The 21,520-nt window shown below is 45.5% G+C and overlaps 1 protein-coding gene and 1 pseudogene across 1 annotated transcript; one reads left to right on the top strand and one right to left on the bottom strand.

Moving 5' to 3' along the window:
* The first annotated feature begins 2,297 nt into the window (after nucleotides 1-2,297).
* On the top strand, nucleotides 2,298-16,446 carry LOC136692769 (transmembrane protein 150A-like). Its single transcript, XM_066666441.1, has 7 exons — nucleotides 2,298-2,624; nucleotides 8,976-9,023; nucleotides 10,393-10,479; nucleotides 11,523-11,590; nucleotides 12,351-12,478; nucleotides 15,509-15,686; nucleotides 16,046-16,446. Exons 1-7 carry the CDS (start codon nucleotides 2,560-2,562, stop codon nucleotides 16,249-16,251), a joined length of 780 nt encoding a protein of 259 aa, XP_066522538.1. The 5' UTR covers nucleotides 2,298-2,559; the 3' UTR covers nucleotides 16,252-16,446.
* Nucleotides 16,447-19,489: 3,043 nt separating this feature from the next.
* Nucleotides 19,490-21,520, bottom strand: part of LOC136692141 (S-adenosylmethionine synthase-like) — an 11,572-nt pseudogene continuing 9,541 nt past the window's right edge.

The raw sequence follows: 21,520 nt of genomic DNA, 5'->3' as shown, positions 1-21,520 counted from the left end.
GCCATATTTAAAATGGTGATTGTTTTTGTTGTTGATGAAATGCTTTTTTTTAGCTACGAAGCACAACTGATTGTTACTCACTCACTCACTCACTCACTCATTTAGTCACTCACAGACACACACACACACACACACACACGTTTTGGAACTGACCACTATGCTCTTACTCACATACTCACTCATGTTTAGCAACCAATCCACAAGGGTGTGCTATTTAGTGATAGCTGTTTGTGACATCATCAGTAGATTTGATTTGATAAATATTCTTTATGTAGATATTCAGATAAAGCCGATCTGGGCATTAATGATAGCTAGTGCTAAACATTTGGGTCTTGAAGGGGAAAAGCTCAGATGGCAGTGAGAAGAAAGATTAAGTTAGTTACAGTTTCTTGCTGAATGCTTTGATCTGAATGTACCTGCTGCCACCTGGTGTTGAGTAAAAGATTTGTTGTTTTAAGAGATTTTATTCATTTTTAATCATTCATTCATTGTTTGTAACTTGTTTATCCAGTTCTGGGTTGAGGTGGGTCCGGAGCCTACCCAGATTCACTGCAAGCAAGGTGGGAAAGTCCTTCACAACTATGGATACCTTTGTGTTGCAAATCCACCTACCGTCATGTGTTTTTGGCCCATGGGAGTAAGCTGGAGCACCCAGAGGAAACCCACACAGACACGGGGAGAACACACCAATCAAAAATGTCCATATGTTCTGAGTGAATGAGTGAGTGTGACCCTTTTTAATGGACTGGCGCCCCCATAGGGTTTCCTGACCCTAAGGCCAGTGATTCAGTGTAGGCTCTGGACCCACTGTGACCCTGAACTGGATTAGGATGATTTTCCTAAACATAATTTTGTTATTTTTGATGGTAGAAATGACCTATTTCTTCTTTAATGACATTCAGGCAGTGGGCAAATTAATGTGAGTAGTCTCCTCTTTCTTTGTTGGAGGTAACTACTTTCCCCAGGCCCCCGTTTGGTTATTTTGCATTCATTAATTCATTCATTGTCTGTAAGCCCTTATCCAGTTGGGTCCAGAGCCTACTTGGAATCACTGAGCACAAGGTGGAAACACACCCTGGAGGGGGCGCCAACCGGAGCAAACCCACCCAGACACAGGGAGAACAGACAGTCACAGACAGTCATTCAGAGTGGGGATCAAACCCACAACCTCCAGGTCCCTAGAGCTGTGCGACAGAGACACCACCTGCTGCGCTACCGTGCTGTACATTTTAAGGATGTAAATCTGCTTTAACAATTAGCTTTACCTCTGGTGTGAAAGAGGAGCCACGGTGTGTGCACATTCACTCCATGCAGAGTACAATAAATCACAGCAGAATCAGAGCTCCCTGTGAGCTCCATCCCTCCACAGCACCAATGAGGCACAACGCTTTCTGTCCTGTCGGAGACACTGTGTTTTTGCTTGTAATGAGTGTGAGAGATGATTCAGAGCCGTGTTTGGAGCCTTGAGAGTTGACCCCTGCTGTGCTTAAAAGATAAACTTAGTCGATATGCTACTCCTGTTTCTGTTCATGTGTTCTATGGTTCAAAATGATCTTTTCTGACACCAAATAAATAAACATCTAGGAATGTCCGGCTTTTTAGACTGTGATCATTACAAAACAAACAAACACACAACCCCTGCGACGGTATTATCAGAGGACAGGAGGTGAAACGGTGGAGACGGCTGCCCCTCTGACCGCTGTGGAAAAGGGTTGGTTACATTCAGAGCCTTGACTCTTAATACCATCTTCAAAATTTGGCTTTTTTTGATTTGATATTTGATGTTAAAGTTTTCTTATCTTTTCTATTAAATGTTTTATATTCTGTTGGTTAGAATTGCACTGGTTAAGTGCACATCACAGATAAGGTGTAATTCTCAGTGAAACGTTACACACTAAAAGACTGGAGAAGTGTAGGACTCTGGGCTCGTTTCATAGAAGTGTTAAATGTGAAAACTTTGCGATCTGATCTCTCCCTTGTTTCTGGCCCAGTGACTATAAAAACGCCATGTTTCATTTATAAGGTTTGGTTTTCCTTCCCCTGGCTTTTCTGATTGTAGTTGGCCTTTGGAAGCTGCACTGTTTGGAGAAGAGCTGAGATATAAACTCTGCTGGAATCGGCAATTATTCTAATGAGTAAACTGGCTCTTTTGAAATGTGACCATAGCTGAAGTGGACAGTGAAGAGGGGCACGGTTTAAAGCAACATCTGCTTCATGGGAATGCAGGCAGGAGGAGCCTTACAGGACTAAAAACACATAACAACCACCGCTGAGAGCTTCCTCCACCAACACAACAGGTCTGAGGAGGGTCATAGTGTTTATGAACAGAGACCGGAGACTTAGGTCGTTGAAGAACGGTCATTCAAATGGACGTCGCCTGTTTGTGAACTGAGCACCAACTGATTCTTGTTTTGTTAAAGTGATGGCCACTGTACTGCTGTTGTTTGACCACCAGTGACTGACCACAGAGGAACAATACGGGAGGCTTACTTGTTTTTCAAAGTCAGTGAGATGAAAGAAGGTGGTTTTGTGCATTTTTAATCTATTTATTTTCTGACAATGTCGCTCTGGGCACTTTTACCCACCAGTCTTCTTCTCTGCACCATCTCTGGGGCTTGGATTATGTGAGTATTAAATACATTTATGTATTCAGTATATCACTGTTGATCACTTTTCAGGAGGTCCATCTTTACAGTTTGTGCGTACAATTCTCCAAAATGATCTTTATGTTTAAATATGCCTCACTTTGGGCGGCACGGTGGTGCAGCAGGTAGGTGTCGCAGTCACACAGCTCCAGGGGCCTGAAGATTGTGGGTTCGATTCCCGCTCTGGGTCACTGTCTGTGAGGAGTGTGGTGTGTTCTCCCTGTGTCTGCGTGGGTGTCCTCCGGGTGACTGTCTGTGAGGAGTGTGGTGTGTTCTCCCTGTGTCTGCGTGGGTGTCCTCCGGGTGACTGTCTGTGAGGAGTGTGGTGTGTTCTCCCTGTGTCTGCGTGGGTTTCCTCCGGGTGACTGTCTGTGAGGAGTGTGGTGTGTTCTCCCTGTGTCTGCGTGGGTTTCCTCCGGGTGACTGTCTGTGAGGAGTGTGGTGTGTTCTCCCTGTGTCTGCGTGGGTTTCCTCCGGGTGCTCCGGTTTCCTCCCACAGTCCAAAAACAAACGTTGGTAGGTGGATTGGTAACTCAAAAAGTATCCGTGTGTGAGTGAATGTGTCTGTGTTGCCCTGTGAAGGACTGGCGCCCTCTCCAGGGTGTGTTCCCGCCTTGCGCCCAATGATTCCAGGTAGGCTCTGGACCCACCGCAACCCTGAACTGGATAAGGGTTACAGATAATGAATGAATGAATGAATGCCTCACTTTATATAAAACTCCTTCACTTATACATTCTGTTATTTGGATTCAATTTTTATTTTTTACATTATTTACTATGCATCATTTTAATAATTTAACGTATGTAATCAAGGATGCCAAAAGTCTGAAGAACGTTTATTGATATTTATAGCTATGTCTATGCCTTATGAATGAATGAATGAATGAATGTTCTTAGAGTCTTGACCTGTTTTTCATAGAGAGAATTTAAAGGTGAAATGTGTTTAGTCGAGTCATGAGTTGTGAAATGTTCACAGATTCAAATGCATTTTTAAATTATGTAGAAAACTGAGGTTGAGCAGTGTCACGCTGTTCTGATTCATTTCAATGCAGCTGTGAATCGGTCGCAGGCACAAAGTACTGAAGATATCGCCAGCTGTGCTGATGTTCAGTAACAGAGCTACTTCCAGTGTGATACTGTGTTTATACAACAGTTCTACACACATTCTGCTGGTGTATTTCAGTTAGGACGTCACGTCAGCTCTGTCGGACTATGAATGCGCCTGTGTGCAGCCACATGAAGCGTTGAAAATGTCTAAACCGTTTCAATTTTTGCTCCAATGTCAATGAGATGACACAGGCTGATGACAGAAGAAAATCCAAGATGGAGGATGGGCTACTCTGTGTGGTGTATACGTTCCAGTTGTGTTTGATACACAACTGTTTGATCCTTTGCCAGTTTCGTGTTAATGTTCTTTGAAATGGTCCAAAGGTCTTGTTTCCTGCTGGATGTGGAACTGTACATACTCTGCGCCTGCTCCAGCCATGTACAAGTCGTCTTTTATTATTATTATTGTTATTTATTTGTTTATTTATTGCGGCACGGTGGTGCAGCAGGTAGGTGTCGCAGTCACACAGCTCCGGGTCCTGGAGGTTGTGGGTTCGATTCCCGCTCCGGGTGACTGTCTGTGAGGAGTGTGGTGTGTTCTCTCTGTGTCTGTGTGGGTTTCCTCCGGGTGACTGTCTGTGAGGAGTGTGGTGTGTTCTCTCTGTGTCTGCGTGAGTTTTCTCCGGGTGACTGTCTGTGAGGAGTGTGGTGTGTTCTCCCTGTGTCTGCGTGGGTTTCCTCCGGGTGACTGTCTGTGAGGAGTGTGGTGTGTTCTCTCTGTGTCTGCGTGGGTTTCCTCCGGGTGACTGTCTGTGAGGAGTGTGGTGTGTTCTCCCTGTGTCTGCGTGGGTTTCCTCCGGGTGACTGTCTGTGAGGAGTGTGGTGTGTTCTCCCTGTGTCTGCGTGGGTTTCCTCCGGGTGACTGTCTGTGAGGAGTGTGGTGTGTTCTCTCTGTGTCTGCGTGGGTTTCCTCCGGGTGACTGTCTGTGAGGAGTGTGGTGTGTTCTCTCTGTGTCTGCGTGGGTTTCCTCCGGGTGACTGTCTGTGAGGAGTGTGGTGTGTTCTCCCTGTGTCTGCGTGGGTTTCCTCCGGGTGACTGTCTGTGAGGAGTGTGGTGTGTTCTCTCTGTGTCTGCGTGGGTTTTCTCCGGGTGACTGTCTGTGAGGAGTGTGGTGTGTTCTCTCTGTGTCTGCGTGGGTTTCCTCCGGGTGACTGTCTGTGAGGAGTGTGGTGTGTTCTCCCTGTGTCTGCGTGGGTTTCCTCCGGGTGACTGTGAGGAGTATGGTGTGTTCTCTCTGTGTCTGCGTGGGTTTTCTCCGGGTGACTGTCTGTGAGGAGTGTGGTGTGTTCTCCCTGTGTCTGCGTGGGTTTCCTCTGGGTGCTCCGGTTTCCTCCCACAGTCCAAAACACACGTTGGTAGGTGGATTGGTGACTCAAAAGTGTTCATAGGTGTGAGTGTGTGAGTGAATGTGTGAGTGTGTGTGTTGCCTTGTGAAGGACTGGCGCCCCCTCCAGGGTGTGTTCCCGCCTTGCGCCCAATGATTCCAGGTAGGCTCTGGACCCACTGCAACCGTGAACTGGATAAGGGTTACAGACAATGAATGATTAAATGAATGTTTATTTATTTTTGTTTATTAAGCTCCACTCACACAAATATTTCCACAGTAGGACTGGGACTGGACTGTGAGCGAGTAGCAGAAATATTGACTGAGACTCTGGGGCTACCACAGTGCTACTTGAGTTGGCCATTATTGGCCATTGAGTGTTACATTTTATATGTTGTTTTTTTTATTTGCTTTTATCGAGTAACGATTGTCCTGAAACATTTGTGAAGTGAAACAGAATCGCAAGAAAAATTCAAACTCCTGCAAAGAAGCTGATGGAACAGCTGGAATGGAATGATCAACATCTGTATCAATGAAAATGGCCGTTAACTACTATGCAAACCTGTCAGGATAAGCTCGGTGCTTATGCCACAAGATGAAGTCTGCTACAGCTTCTAGAACCCAAGAATAATAATCTGGTCTTTATTACACAAACAGTGGCACTGATACCAAGAGAGATCATGCTCCAGTCAGACTCTCCCTAGGTCCAGCAGCACGTAGACACCTTCAACAATCAGTGATTTTCAATATTTAAGGAGCTCCCCTTTCTTGCAACAGGCATTCCATTGTGTACAGCTGCACATGAGCCTCAGGCCATAAATCCCCACAGCACAGGTCTGGGGAGAGGAGGAACTGCAGTATCTGGAGTGATACGTCTGGGACAAGCTGCACCTGATCACACTGATGTTTATATTGATGAATGCCACCAGAAATGTTTAAATCTCTAGTGCAATGTCCTCCTGTAAGAACACACTGTTCATTTACACGAGCAGGTGTCTACAAAGTTTTGGCCATGCAGTGTAACTTGTGGTTTTACAATAGGCGCATGATGAGTCTTTAATTCACTCTCACACCGAGTGGAACGTACACAAGCAAAACCTGTGAATGATTAAAATAACAGACTCACATTGTTATGAATGTGAATGAGTGCTTGCGTAGTGGTCAGTTAAATGGTCAAATGACAGTAGATCAAGTTAACGATAAGTGACGCCAACTTTCGTCAGCATTTCTGGATTATTCTTTAAACCAGACATGTCTCATGACTGAGACCTTTGCCACCTCTCTGCAGAGATTACCTTCTCTAACGCTCTGATTTCAGGTCATCGAGGCCTTGACCATGTTCTGACGTCTTTAATGAAGTGAAACACAAAACCGAACTGTGGCATCTGAGAACTGGAATCTGACCCATGCTTTTGGGGACGAAGTTGCTTTTTGAATAATAGTAGCCATTTTGTGTTCCTGGCACAGCTTTCTTGGTTTAAATCTGTGGTTAGAGGTGTCCTGGTATGTCCACGTTCATGCTGCACAGAGTGAAGCAAATCAGAGCAAAATCAGAGCTCTGTGTGCGCCTTGCCTCCTTTCACTGTCGAAACAATGCATAAGACTTCCCATCCTTTAGGAGGCGCTATGTTTCGAGTCTGAGAGGTAACCCAATAGTCAGAGCTGAGCACTGTTTAATACAAATACCAACAAACAAAATGAATATGTTAATTGTATTCCTGTTCATGTCTTATATTTTTCATTCATTATCTGTAACCCTTATCCAGTTCAGGGTCACGGTGGATTCGGAGTCTACCTGGAATCAGTGGGCACAGGGCAGGAACACACCCTGGAGGGGGCACCAGTCCTTCACAGGGCAACACACACTCATACACACCTACAGACACTTTTGAGTCAACAATCCACCTACCAACGTGTGTTTTTGGAGCATGGGAGGAAACCAGAGCACCCGGAGGAAACCCACGCAGACACAGGGAGAACACACCACACTCCTCACAGACAGTCACCCGGAGGAAACCCACGCAGACACAGGGAGAACACACCACACTCCTCACAGACAGTCACCCGGAGGAAACCCACGCAGACACAGGGGGAACACACCACACACCTCACAGACAGTCACCCGGAGGAAACCCACGCAGACACAGGGGGAACACACCACACACCTCACAGACAGTCACCCGGAGGAAACCCACGCAGACACAGGGAGAACACACCACACTCCTCACAGACAGTCACCTGGAGGAAACCCACGCAGACACAGAGAGAACACACCACACTCCTCACAGACAGTCACCCGGAGGAAACCCACGCAGACACAGGGAGAACACACCACACTCCTCACAGACAGTCACCCGGAGGAAACCCACGCAGACACAGGGAGAACACACCACACTCCTCACAGACAGTCACTCGGAGGAAACCCACGCAGACACAGAGAGAACACACCACACTCCTCACAGACAGTCACCCGGAGGAAACCCACGCAGACACAGGGAGAACACACCACACTCCTCACAGACAGTCACCCGGAGGAAACCCACGCAGACACAGGGAGAACACACCACACTCCTCACAGACAGTCACCCGGAGGAAACCCACGCAGACACAGGGAGAACACACCACACTCTTCACAGACAGTCACTCAGAGGAAACCCACGTGAACACGGGGAGAACACTTCTATTGTTTAATATGCCTTTTTTTTTTTACCGTGACCATAACAGAGCAAAGTCGTGCACAACATTGAAACATGAGGCTAATAACACAACAGGAAATGACACGGCAGAAATGGCAGATCCTGTGGTCATAAAAGAAAGGGGCTTGTTTTTTCGCAGATGCCTTTTTAAGAAAAGAATAAATGTATGTGATTTATTGGTGATTATTAAGAGGTGAAAGAGACCATGTTGTAATGCTTTGTTGTAATGTATTCACTTTCACTCAGCTACAGCTAAATGTCTTCCTTGGTGTAAAGAGCCTTTTTTTCTGTGATCCATTTCCTTTCACAAAGTTTTGTTAAAAAATATCTTGGCACAATCGCTGTTTAAACATCTGTTGAAACATTTAAATGTAGGACTTTTATTTTACTGTGTTGTTCTTGCAAGTCTTTCAGTGAAAATCTGTGCTCTATCTCTTTTAGATTTTTCTCCATAAATATAAAGTTTTAAAGAACTGCCCTTTTTTATCCAAACCTGTCTAAAAGTTAGTTTAACATTTTCTAGTTCCTTCTTTCCTTTTCTCTCTCACTTTCTTTCTATTTACTTTATTCCACTTGTATATGAGTGTCGCAGTGACACAGCTCCAGGGTCCTGGAGGTTGTGGGTTCGAGTCCCGCTCCGGGTGACTGTCTGTGAGGAGTGTGGTGTGTTCTCCCTGTGTCTGCGTGGGTTTCCTCCAGGTGACTGTCTGTGAGGAGTGTGGTGTGTTCTCTCTGTGTCTGCGTGGGTTTCCTCCGGGTGACTGTCTGTGAGGAGTGTGGTGTGTTCTTCCTGTGTCTGCGTGGGTTTCCTCCGGGTGACTGTCTGTGAGGAGTGTGTTGTGTTCTCCCTGTGTCTGCGTGGGTTTCCTCTGGGTGCTCCGGTTTCCTCCCATGCTCCAAAAACACACGTTTGTAGGTGGATTGGTGACTCAAAAGTGTCTGTAGGTGTGTGTGAGTGTGTGTTGCCCTGTGATGGACTGGTGCCCCCTCCAGGGTGTGTTCCTGCCTTGTGCCCTTTGATTCCGAGTAGACTCCGAATCCACCGTGACCCTGAACTGGATAAGGGTTACAGACAATGACTGACTGACTGACACTTGTCTATCCTTTGATTATCACACTGTTCCTAAGTCCATTTACACATGTTTTGTCCAATCTCCCCAAAACTTATTTAATTATGTTTTCCTCTCTGTATTACTCTGTAGATATGCCATGGCGGTCCACAATCATCACGTCTGTCCGGTGAATAACTGGTAAAGCACTCTCACATTGTTTCCACTGTCCACCTTAAGGCTACAGTCTTCTACAGTCTTGTTCACTTCATACAGCTTTAGTCTAGCACTTCATACTCCACACAGAGGCAGTGAGAGAGATCTTTAATCGCTCACACGGTGGTCTCTGACTGATCGGTACTTGATATCGATCACAAAGTGAAGGCGAACGATTTGTTGATGGAATGTATTTGGAGAAGGCCTTTCATTTCAACATCAGTGATTATTCGTGTTTAGTTTCCCCAGTCTGACCTTTCAGTGGTTTGTTTGGTCAGTACTGGTCCCAGACCGACTTTACCAATGCGACCAACTTTAGCTGAGATACAGACAAAGCATGTATTAAACTGTATACATTTGTAGGCACCTTGGACCTCTGTGTTGGGCTGGTGTTCGTGATCCAGATGTAATAGAAAATCAGAACCTGACATCACAAATATTCTCATGGATGAATGCCATCTAAATCTGACAGCAATTTTCCAACATCTAGTCCAAAGAGTAGAGGCTGTTATTGCAGCAAAGAGGTGGCGAACTGCTTAATAACACACTTGATTCCAGGAGAAATGTTGAATGAGATGATCTCCACAGACCCTGCTTTTTGTAATTCAGAGGTTGATCCAGGCTCCATTTACAGTTCTCAAGACAAAGTGCAGCCATCTCAATTTGGGAAATCATTGAAATGAAAGGTTAAATGTGTCACTGTTTAAAACAGTGGTCCTCACAGTAATCGTCTAGGTTTTTAAGCATATGCAGATTTAATTCTGGTTTCTGTGGAACTCACGCTTTGTACAAAAAGCAAGGCCTTGCCAAAAACGAACTCTTCTCTGAAAAACCCAGAGGAATGTTGATATAAAACACGGGTTTTTACAGACACTTTAACGAAGTATTGCCTTTGTTTTGATTGTGTTTAATTTCCAACACTGCTGTGGATATGATTCTTATGAAATCACTGTGCACTCAGATGCAGAGTCACACACAACCACACGGCTGCAGAGTTATCCACAGAATTAAAGAGGATTTTTAGAGACATCTTTGTTGATATTCTCCTTGGTAAAGTGATAATTCATACACAGGTGTGTAATAATAATGATAAAATAATAATAATAATAAACAAGCAGCATGGTGATTAAAGTGTGGATACCAATCTGATCTGATTTAAGGTGGAACTGTGTTTCACAGTTTAGAAAATGATCACAGACGAGACTGTTCCACGCGTCCTGTAATACAGTTTCACCAGAATCTGGCCACAACCTGCAAATAGAATAAAATAATTTGAATGGGGTGTATGAAGCTTTGCATGTGTTTATGTGTGTGTGTGTGTGTGTGTGTGTGTGTGTGTGTGTCTTCACTCTAGGGTGTATAACTCTTCGTGCGAGGAGCCTCTGGTAATGCAGACTGGACCTTTTGTTTGCTGCACGCTGGAAAATGTCCCTCTCATCAGGTCACTACCTTTCATTTTTTTTAGAGTTTACTTTTATAGAAGCTTTATATTCATTCTTTCATAACACCATACAGTGTAATTACAAACAACCAAGAGACAAAGACAAGGCCCCCACAAACAGGGGAACTCCACAACAAAATACAAAAGGAGTTCATTCATTCATTATCTGTAACCCTTATCCAGTTCAGGGTCGTGGTGGGTCCAGAGCCTACCTGGAATCATTGGGTGCAAGGGTGGGAATACACCCTGGAGGGGGCGCCAGTCCTTCACAGGGCAACTCACACACTCACACATTCACTCAAACCTACGGACACTTTTGAGTCACCAATCCACCTACCAACGTGTGTTTCTGGACTGTGGGAGGAAACCGGAGCACCCGGAGGAAACCCACGCGGACACAGGGAGAACACACCACACTCCTCACAGACAGTCACCCGGAGGAAACCCACGCAGACACAGAGAGAACACACCACACTCCTCACAGACAGTCACCCGGAGGAAACCCACGCGGACACAGGGAGAACACACCACACTCCTCACAGACAGTCACCCGGAGGAAACCCACGCAGACACAGAGAGAACACACCACACTCCTCACAGACAGTCACCCGGAGGAAACCCACGCAGACACAGAGAGAACACACCACACCCCTCACAGACAGTCACCCGGAGCAGGAATCAAACCCACAACCTCCAGGTCCCTGGAGCGACACCTGTGACACCTACCTGCTGCACCACCGTACTGCACCTGAAAACACTCTTCAGTCAAAACATAAAATAATCTTGTTTTTCCACTCATTGCACATTTGTTCAGTTGCACTGACTGTGCCCGAGCACTTCCTATAATTACAGACCGTATTCTATCTGTTGCTCTGCATTCTTTGTTTAGCCTCCTTTCACACTTCCATTCAGCGCTCAGGACCCCCACAGAGCAGGTGTGATGGGGTGGTGGATCATTCTCAGCGCTGCAGTGACACTGACGTGGTGGTGGTGTGTTAAGGCAGTGTAAATCGGTTCATTTTTCTCCCTCTTTTTTTTTGCAGTAAGTGTGGTGCTCTGCCTCCAGAGAGTTGCTGGTTCAGTCTCCTGTGCAGCACTGGATCCTTTATGGGTGAGTGATAGCAAACTCTATTCAGCTCCCTGTCTAAAGTGTCACCAACCTGACTATGATTCATCAGCTCCATTGGATTTGACCCTGATCACATATTGTACTAGACATGTCCTGTTATTTTCTACATGTCTCTTCAGGACACATTATATCCCTTTCTCCACAGATGACCACAGTTCTGGTTCTTTATGAAATGTCTGTGACTTGCTTTGGTTAAAATACCACAAGGATAAAACCCCACAGCAGTGTTCTCCCTCTGTCTAAATAGCCCTACTGAGAACGGCCAGTTTCAGCACCTGTTCCTTTAAATGATAATGAGCCGCTTGCTGTTCACCCCGACCCTGAGCACACAGCAGTGAGGAGCGAGGAGCAGAAGCTCTGGTTTTTAGCCGTTTTCACTCTTTTCTCTTTCTTCTCTGTTCTCATTTTCTCAGTTTTTACGCGGTAGTCGTTGTGTCTGTTTTGTTGCGTTTAACCTCATCTTTTTGCTCTTGCCTAAACACAGTTTCAGCGCTGTGATTGGAGAGACTCAGACAAGGGGGCGGGACAATTCTAAAGACTGCAGATGACACTCATTCTATCACATGTTTTCTGACTTTGGCAGATCAGCAGAGGGTTGTTTTATTTGCTGTGTGTGTGTGTGTGTGTGTGTGTGTGTGTGTGTGTGTGTGTTGGATGGCTCCAGATCCACACATGAATGTACCAATGAACTCAATTTGACCCTTTAATAAAAGCACCTGATTGGTCTATGACTGTGTTGCAGTGATGCTGATTGGCCTGCTGCGCTACGCTCAGGTGATCCACAGACAGCGGAACAGTCTGTTGAACATGATGGGCCTCTGCTCTGGATGGCTTTGTGCTGCAGGTCTCATCATAGTGGGCAACTTCCAGGTAAGGACAGCCAATATATGCTGCTTATAATAATATAATAAAGAATATTCATTCATTCATTCATTGTCTGTAACCCTTATCCAGCTCAGGGTCACAGTGGGTCCGGAGCCCAGCCAGAATCACTGGGCGCAAGGCGGGAACACACCCTGGAGGGGGTGCCAGTCCTTCACAGGGCGACACACACTCACAAAATCACTCACACCTACAGACACTTTTGAGTCTCCAATCACCTACCAACGTGTGTTTTTGGAGCGTGGGAGGAAACCGGAGCAACCGGAGACTAGTGCTTCAATCCCTGGCGAATTCTCAGCCATCTGAGCCTCGGAGGCAGCACTGGTCTCTTCCAAGGTGGTTGAGCTGTTCAGAGACATTGTGTTGGTGGCAGTTTGAGCTGGTGGCTGGCCTTCAACGGGTTTCTCCAAAACAAATGTAACATGGGCAAGCCACAAACCTGCAGTCTTTGCCTTTTCTGTGTAAGACTTTCTTTAACCGCTGCTATAGTTTACTGCAGGCACGAAACACACTCACCCCCAGTCTCCGAGGGTCCCATCACAGGGTGCATAATATTTGCTTTGATCAACATTTATCCAACATTTCCATGTACACCAGGGCTCCTGATGGCTATCTGTGTCCTGTCTGCTTGTATAGTATCCGCTGATTGTGCAGTAAATCAAAGGGCATTTGGCTTTTTGATCCATCTCATTGTGCGTAGTCACCGTGCGGTCCTGGAGGTTTGCTCCAGTGACTGGTTCTTTCTCTCATTCTGAATGTACATATGGCTATACATGACTGAACATGCACACACACACACACACACACACACACACACACATGTGGACACTTTTGAAGACTGTTTGTGGGTTTTGTTCGGCTAACGTGACGATAGGTTTACGTCACTGACCTCACTTTAAGCACCTTCTGATTCCCTGTGAGGAGTGTGGTGTCTTCTCCCTGTGTCTGTGTGGGTTTCCTCCGGGTGACTGTCTGTGAGGAGTGTGGTGTGTTCTCCCTGTGTCTGCGTGGGTTTCCTCCGGGTGACTGTCTGTGAGGAGTGTGGTGTGTTCTCCCTGTGTCTGTGTGGGTTTCCTCCGGGTGCTCCGGTTTCCTTCCACAGTCCAAAAACACACGTTGGTAGGTGGATTGGAGACTCAAAAGTGTCCGTAGGTGTGAGTGAATGTGTATGTGTGTGTGTGTGTTGCCCTGTGAAGGACTGGCGCCCCCTCCAGGGTGTGTTCCCGCCTTGCGCCCAATGATACCAGGTAGGCTCTGGACCCACCGTGACCCTGAACTGGATAAGAGTTACAGATAAAGAATGAATGAATGAAATACAGCTTCAATACAATTATGGTGCTTCTCTGACCTGTAATAAGAAGAATCCTGCCTCTGTCATTGCTAGTTAAGGCAATTACACCATTACTTGTTAGTGACATTAGCACTTTTGCTCTAATGCAAAACTAAAGAAGCAAAGATCAGACAGAGAATATGTCTTTGTATGTTTCTGGGTACAGGAGGAGGAAGTTGTGTAAGGTTTACAAAGCTACAAAGCTTGCACAGCCGTATGAGGTCGGGGATGTATCCCTCTTGCACTGTTTGTTGTCATAATATTGCTGTTATTGGCTCAGGGCTTAAAAACGTCCTGTGGGTTTTACATGTTCTCTCACTAGGAGACAAAACACAGCCTAATCCCAAGCCTCCAGAGTCTCACTGTGCTGCAGTCACTCTAAAAGTTCTGTAGAAGCTGTGTGGAGTACCACACAAAATCAGACAGCTGGAACTGGTCTCTGATCTCACCAGGTGTTTTATTCATGCTGGTTCTGAGGGCTGTGTTCCTCCTCCAAACCCATTCCCCCTGCTCCATCCCTGTTTTCCACTGTCAGCAAGACAGCTACAGTGGAATGTTTATTATAAACAGTTGTGGAAGGGAATCCAGAGCTGCTTTCTCTCCCTCTCTTTGTCCACTGAAGTCACAGGGTTCACACACATTGCTACTGTGAAGCAGTGATCTCAGCCAAGGGTCAGCGTATATCATAAACAAACAGATTTGACGTGTCAAGGATGTCGTAGTAATGTTATAAATAGGGGCTTCTGAAATGCAAATTAGCTGCTCTTTAACATTATACATTCATTCATTATCTGTAACCCTTATCCAGGTGGGTCCAGAGCCTACCTGGTATCATTGGGCGCAAGGCGGGAACACACCCTGGAGGGGGTGCCAGTCCTTCACAGGGCAACACACACTCACACATTCACTCACACACTCACACCTACGGACACTTTTGAGTCGCCAATCCACCTACCAACGTTTTTGGACTGTGGGAGGAAACCGGAGCACCCGGAGGAAACCCACACAGACACAGGGAGAACACACCACACTCCTCACAGACAGTCACCTGGAGGAAACCCACACAGACACAGGGAGAACACACCACACTCCACAAAGACAGTCACCCGGAGGAAACCCACACAGACACAGAGAGAACACACCACACTCCTCACAGACAGTCACCCGGAGCGGGAATCGAACCCACAACCTCCAGGTCCCTGGAGCTGTGTGACTGACACTACCTGCTGCACCACAGTGAAGAAACCTGCATCTAATAGTGTGGGCAGGTTTTCTTACCTGTTTAATCCAAAGAAAGGAACTTAGAAACACTATTGCAGACACCTAAAGACTACTGCACATCCGACAAAAAAAGTGCACACAACACAGCTATTTCATTTAACGCAAGAGCTGTGTTATTTTAGCCGTTTTTGCTTGGTTCTCTTTCTTCTCTGTTTCTGTTTTCTCAGTTTTTACTCAGTGCTTTTATTTCTCTGAGTGCATTGTGTTAGTTTTGCTGTGTTAAAGGAAGCCCTGTGATTGGAGAGACTCGGACCAGGGGTCGGGGCAAATCTAAATCCTCTGCAGAACAGAATCAGAACCCCTCATTTTAACCCATGACACATGAGGCCCACATAACTGTCCGTGTGCTCTTGTTTCAGTTTGTGTGTTGTTTGATCATCCTGGCTGTGTGTGTGTGTGTTTTGCAGGTTGATTTTGCGAAGGTCCTTCACTATGTTGGAGCAGGCTTGGCGTTCCCCACCAGTCTCCTCTTTGTGTATATTCAGACAGTCTTGACCTTTCGTCTGTCCAAAACTCAGAGAGACTTCCACACGGCCGTCCTCAGACTGACCCTCAGCCTCCTGGCTTTACCTACGCTCATCCTGAGTATCCTTCACTTTGTTGTCACGTGGTACAGCTCCCTCTGCTGGACTCAGAAGTTACACAAATGTTTGTGCTATCTTCATCTGAGACGTGTTTTTATGCAAAGCAGGGTGTGTTTCTGCCTCGTGCTCAGTTATTATGGGATGTGCTCCACACCCACCACAACCCTGAATATGATGCACATGAATGAATGAATGAATATTTTCAAAACACTGTAGAAAAGCGTGTTTAAACACAATGAAGGCATTAGTTCCCTTTAACTGGGTTTGTTTCAGTACAGTACGTGAATTCCTCATCAAAGCTCAGATATTCAACACATTATTGTGTTCTAAAACAAAAATCCTTAACCCTTTGTGCTCCAGGTGGTGTGTTTTTTGTTCGGGAAAGTTTTGTTCTGCAGCACGCCGCTGCTGTGTGCGAGTGGCTGTTTGTTATCATTATCCTGCTCTTCTACGGCTCCTTTGTCTTTGAGTTTCGCTTCATATCTGCAGACACTTTAGCGGTTCTGGTCCAGAAAGAAAGAAAACCACAACTGTCTCGGAATGAGTGTAAACTGGAGAGTGCTTAGAATCTCTCACAGGACTCACACGGAAACCATAACAGTGCCCTGAAAGTGTGGGGGCCTGACTGTATATGTGTTGACTGTGTGTGTGTGTGTGTGTGTGTGTGTGTGTGAGAATGTGGGCATGCTGCAGTAGTCACTTCTGAAGACACATGGTGGATAACTGAAGTGGACTAACTACTGGATTTTAGCTTTATTCTAAAGCACCATCGCCCTCATGTGGATCTTTTGTTGTGTTCTAACATATGAGCTGTGTCAAATCATTAATCGTCAAATGAGTTATAGACCATCAATTACACTCTGTAGGTTTAGCTCCTACATTATTTTATTATTATTCCCTCAGTACAGTATATTAACACATGCTATGAGCCAGTGTTTTATTATTAACTCATTATATCACTGTTATTTTTACTATTTAAAATAATGGTGAATTTCCTAAAATAGGACAAATCTTAAGCAATAATTATTTTTATGATTTATAATAAATATAAATGTGTCATGAACTATGTTCATTAATAAAACCTTCTGTAAAAGTGTGTAAATGTAAATTGTAAATGAAAAAAAAATGTAACTATGTTTAAATTTCAAAATCTTAAAGATAAATGGAGCTGTCCAGAACGGCCTTGTGTTTAAAGTGTGTTGGAACTGAAATGACGGGATCCGTGTGAGAAAAATCCTGGGAAGTCCTACAGGAATTTCAGAGAGCCAGACCTGACTGGACCAGAGGGCTGCAGGAGCAGCAGAGCGAATGCTGGATTTAACAGGGCCATCTCATACTGATCCGGTCAGCTGATGATGCCGGTGTCTGGAGAGGTTTATAGGGCCAGGATTTCTGAATAGTGCTTTAACACTTGAGCACTGAAAGGCAGTTGTTTGGCAGTTATTTAACATTAGGAGCTGACACTCTGAAATGTGACCTTGGTGTTAACCCAGACTAGATCTGAATAATCTGATTTTATAGCGCTATTATTTTTGTTAAGTGTGATATGGAAACTGTTTTGAAAAGAGACAAACGCAGAGGATAAACGTAATGGGCCTTTAATAAAGGGCTAGGCCAAAGAGAAGGTCAAGGTCCAGGTCAGTGACCAGAGAGCAGGAATATACCAAAAGAGGAATAGAAAATACCAGGCAAGGGTCCAAAACCAGAATATCCAAACAGGAGTCAGAAATACAAACAGAGTCATACACAAGCAATGCAATGCAAGGCAAGGCTAGGCTAGGTAATAGGCAAAACCTGGCAATGAGTGTGAGGATGGACTGGAATAAATACAATGAGAAACAAGTGCTGACAATCAATGCTCAGATGACTGAGACCGGTGGGAGATCACATGACTCTGTTTGGGAGTCATGTGTTCCACCACAGCATTCTGGGTACTGGAGTCCGTAAAGTCATTGGAGACGACAGGAAGCGTGACAAAGAGCACCGTGTGGTCTTAATCTTTTTCTTTTTTAGTGTGACCTTAATTAAATATTTAAATAAAATCTGTTTGGGAAAATGCCATTTGTGACCATAATGTATGATTTTAATTCTATTTACAAGACACTTTCAATTTTTACATTTTTATTTTTTTTAAATAAGAACTCTGTGAGGAGTGTGGTGTGTTCTCTCTGTGTCTGTGTGGGTTTCCTCCGGGTGACTGTCTGTGAGGAGTGTGGTGTGTTCTCCCTGTGTCTGAGTGGGTTTCCTCCGGGTGACTGTCTGTGAGGAGTGTGGTGTGTTCTCCCTGTGTCTGAGTGGGTTTCCTCCGGGTGACTGTCTGTGAGGAGTGTGGTGTGTTCTCCCTGTGTCTGAGTGGGTTTCCTCCGGGTGACTGTCTGTGAGGAGTGTGGTGTGTTCTCCCTGTGTCTGAGTGGGTTTCCTCCGGGTGACTGTCTGTGAGGAGTGTGGTGTGTTCTCCCTGTGTCTGAGTGGGTTTCCTCCGGGTGACTGTCTGTGAGGAGTGTGGTGTGTTCTCTCTGTGTCTGCGTGGGTTTCCTCCGGGTGACTGTCTGTGAGGAGTGTGGTGTGTTCTCTCTGTGTCTGCGTGGGTTTCCTCCGGGTGACTCCGGGCAACTCAAACATGTCCTTAAGTGTGAGTGTGTGAGTGAATGTGTGAGTGTGTGTCGCCTTGTGAAGAACTGGCGCCCCCTTCTGGGTGTGTCTTGTGCGCAGTGATTCGAGGTAGGCTTACAGGGTTACAGACAATGAATGAATGAATGAATAAATAAGAAATTAAAATGTTTCTCTTGTGACGTAATGGGTATTGTGATATTTATTCAGTCTATTTGCACATGTCTGTATCGGAATATGTGACAAATATCTTTCTAAACATTTGACAAATACTTTATTGGAAATAATACATGTTTAGGATGGATATTCGTCAGGAAATCTCGTGTTTGATGCTCAGTTATGCCTCATCCATCCAAGGATTCCAGGAGGGTGTAGTATGAGTGAGCAATAGTTCATGGTGCTGGCAAGTACAGGCATATATCGGCTAATGTGAAACGTCTGGACAGTTTGCGATGTGGGTAAAACTGTTCAGGGGCTTTGCACCAGTAGAGTCATGGGTCTTGGAGGAAGCACGTGGTCTCCACCCTCCTGAGGCTGGCAGCAGTGTGTAGGACGTGGGGAGACTCACTGACTATGGGAATTTGGCAACAACCAGTGATTGTTTTCTAGTCATTGGCAACAACTAAAAGTGGAGTGGAAAAAAGTGCAAAAGTTTGGGGATTAACATATTTTTTAATTGTGCATTTTGGTGGCAATCTATTTTCTTTGCTTTGCAAAGTTTGTCCTGACTCCAGTCTTCAGTCCAGAAATGTGTGTGTGTGTGTGTGTGTGATTTCAGTCGTTGTGTCGATGTTAGCTGGTCGACTGAAATAGAAAACTCTGCCTAACGTTTCCTACCCGTGTAAGAATCACTGAATAAGATCGCCATAAATGTTAATGGTGTGGGTATGTCTGTGTGTGTGTGTGTGTGTGTGTGTGTGTGTGTTGGTTCCTGTTAATGGGATTGATATGTGTAGGCTGATAGTTTGAGTTTCTGTATTTGGCATCAAACCGTAGATCAACTGACAACACCACACACCCAACACATGGCCATAAATTCTGGGGTTTATTTTTCACAAGAAGATACACACACACACACACACACACACACACACACACACACACACACACACACGCTCACACATACATACAAACACACTCAGACTCAGCTGCCTCTTTGGTATCAATGTGATGGTGACAGCTGCTAGCGTCACAGGGTTTTAGATCACACACTCACACACACACACAAGAGAGAGAAGCAAACACACACAGTCACGTGCACTGCTTGGTAAAAATACATAGCACTTAAACATTCACACATGAGCTGAACACAGACTTATAAAATCTCTAAAAGTTGAGGTTCTTAGGCATTTCCCAGGGAAACTCTTTCCTCCCAAAGTGACCATAACACGCTGTTTTCTGGTAGATTGGCCTTTTCAAATCCAGGTCTCTGAAAACACACAGAAAACACATGATATAGTAACAGGCTATAGAGTGTATAATACATGTGTGTGTGTGTGTGTGTGAGTGCACATGTTCATGCTTCTACCTGTAAGAAATTATTTAAAATTCCACACGCACAAATGATAAAAACTGACCTGACGATGACCCCTGGCCGCAGATCAAAGTTCTTTTTGACGACCTGCAGCAGCTCTTTCTCGTTTCTTTGAGAAGAGCCGTAGGTGAAGAGTGAGATGGAGAGAGGCTGCGCTACTCCGATAGCATACGATACCTGAATTACGCAGAAACACACACCTTCAGCTCAGAGGCATGATTTGAACACCTCGAAACGGACAGACAATCACAGGTAAACATGGGTTTTCTGCGTGGGTTTCCTCCGGGTGACTGTCTGTGAGGAGTGTGTTGTGTTCTCTCTGTGTCTGCGTGGGTTTCCTCCGGGTGACTGTCTGTGAGGAGTGTGGTGTGTTCTCTCTGTGTCTGCGTGGGTTTCCTCCGGGTCACTGTCTGTGAGGAGTGTGGTGTGTTCTCTCTGTGTCTGCGTGGGTTTCCTCCGGGTGACTGTCTGTGAGGAGTGTGGTGTGTTCTCTCTGTGTCTGCGTGGGTTTCCTCCGGGTGACTGTCTGTGAGGAGTGTGGTGTGTTCTCTCTGTGTCTGTGTGGGTTTCCTCTGGGTGACTGTCTGTGAGGAGTGTGGTGTGTTCTCTCTGTGTCTGCGTGGGTTTCCTCTGGGTGACTGTCTGTGAGGAGTGTGGTGTCTTCTCCCTGTGTCTGTGTGGGTTTCCTCTGGGTGACTGTCTGTGAGGAGTGTGGTGTCTTCTCCCTGTGTCGATGTGGGTTTCCTCTGGGTGACTGTCTGTGAGGAGTGTGGTGTGTTCTCCCTGTGTCTGTGTGGGTTTCCTCCGGGTGACTGTCTGTGAGGAGTGTGGTGTGTTCTCTCTGTGTCTGCGTGGGTTTCCTCCGGGTGACTGTCTGTGAGGAGTGTGGTGTGTTCTCCCTGTGTCTGCGTGGGTTTCCTCCGGGTGCTCCGGTTTCCTCCCACAGTCCAAAAACACACGTTGGTAGGTGGATTGGCGACTCAAAAGTGTCCGTAGGTGTGAGTGTGTGAGTGAATGTGTGAGTGTGTGTTGCCCTGTGAAGGACTGGCGCCCCCCTCCAGGGTGTATTCCTGCCTTGCGCCCAATGATTCCAGGTAGGCTCTGGACCCACCGCGACCCTCAACTGGATAAGCGCTTACAGATAATGAATGAATGAGTGAATGTGTTTTGGTGCATTATGTGGTGAAATTCTTATATAAAAGTGAATCAGTGCAGTTTCCACGGTGAGTTCAGTTACAGGTGTTCAGCTAACTAACACTCCAAATCATCCTGTAAAATGTTAGAGTATTCCATTTTTACTCTTATTGTCTCGAAATACACATGATAGAGACTGGTATACCCTGTTAGGTGTTTTCAAAAACAGGTTAAAAGAGTTATAAAGTCGAAGCTAAACCTGCGCTATGCTAACATTAGCTTTATTTAACATTAGCTTTATTTGTAAGTTTATGTTGTTGTATGCCGACCAAGGCATGTATAAGGATTTACAGTGTGGTTGCCACATTTCAGGTCTGTTCCAGTCATGTTTATTGTAGCACAGTATCGATAGAGCACCACATATATATATTATTAGTTATATTATCTGTAGGTTAACTACACAATGTGGTCTGGATGTCATATATTCCATTGACCACCAGATGGCAGTAATGTGTATTAAGCTCCAGTTATGAAAAGGATGATGTAAATCAAGTCTA

The sequence above is a fragment of the Hoplias malabaricus genome, chromosome 3 (genome assembly GCF_029633855.1).
Source record: "Hoplias malabaricus isolate fHopMal1 chromosome 3, fHopMal1.hap1, whole genome shotgun sequence".
Lineage (NCBI taxonomy): Eukaryota > Metazoa > Chordata > Actinopteri > Characiformes > Erythrinidae > Hoplias > Hoplias malabaricus.
The sequence above is the reverse complement of the archived record's forward strand: the minus strand, read 5'-3'. Positions and strand labels throughout refer to the sequence as shown.

Bases quoted from the DNA above. Each gene is read 5' to 3' on its own strand.
- LOC136692769 (XM_066666441.1), top strand. From the start codon at position 2,560: ATGTCGCTCTGGGCACTTTTACCCACCAGTCTTCTTCTCTGCACCATC. The intron at 9,024-10,392 runs GTAAAGCACTCT...TCTTCACTCTAG, and splicing joins GTCTGTCCGGTGAATAACTG to GGTGTATAACTCTTCGTGCG. The intron at 12,479-15,508 runs GTAAGGACAGCC...TGTGTTTTGCAG, and splicing joins TCATAGTGGGCAACTTCCAG to GTTGATTTTGCGAAGGTCCT.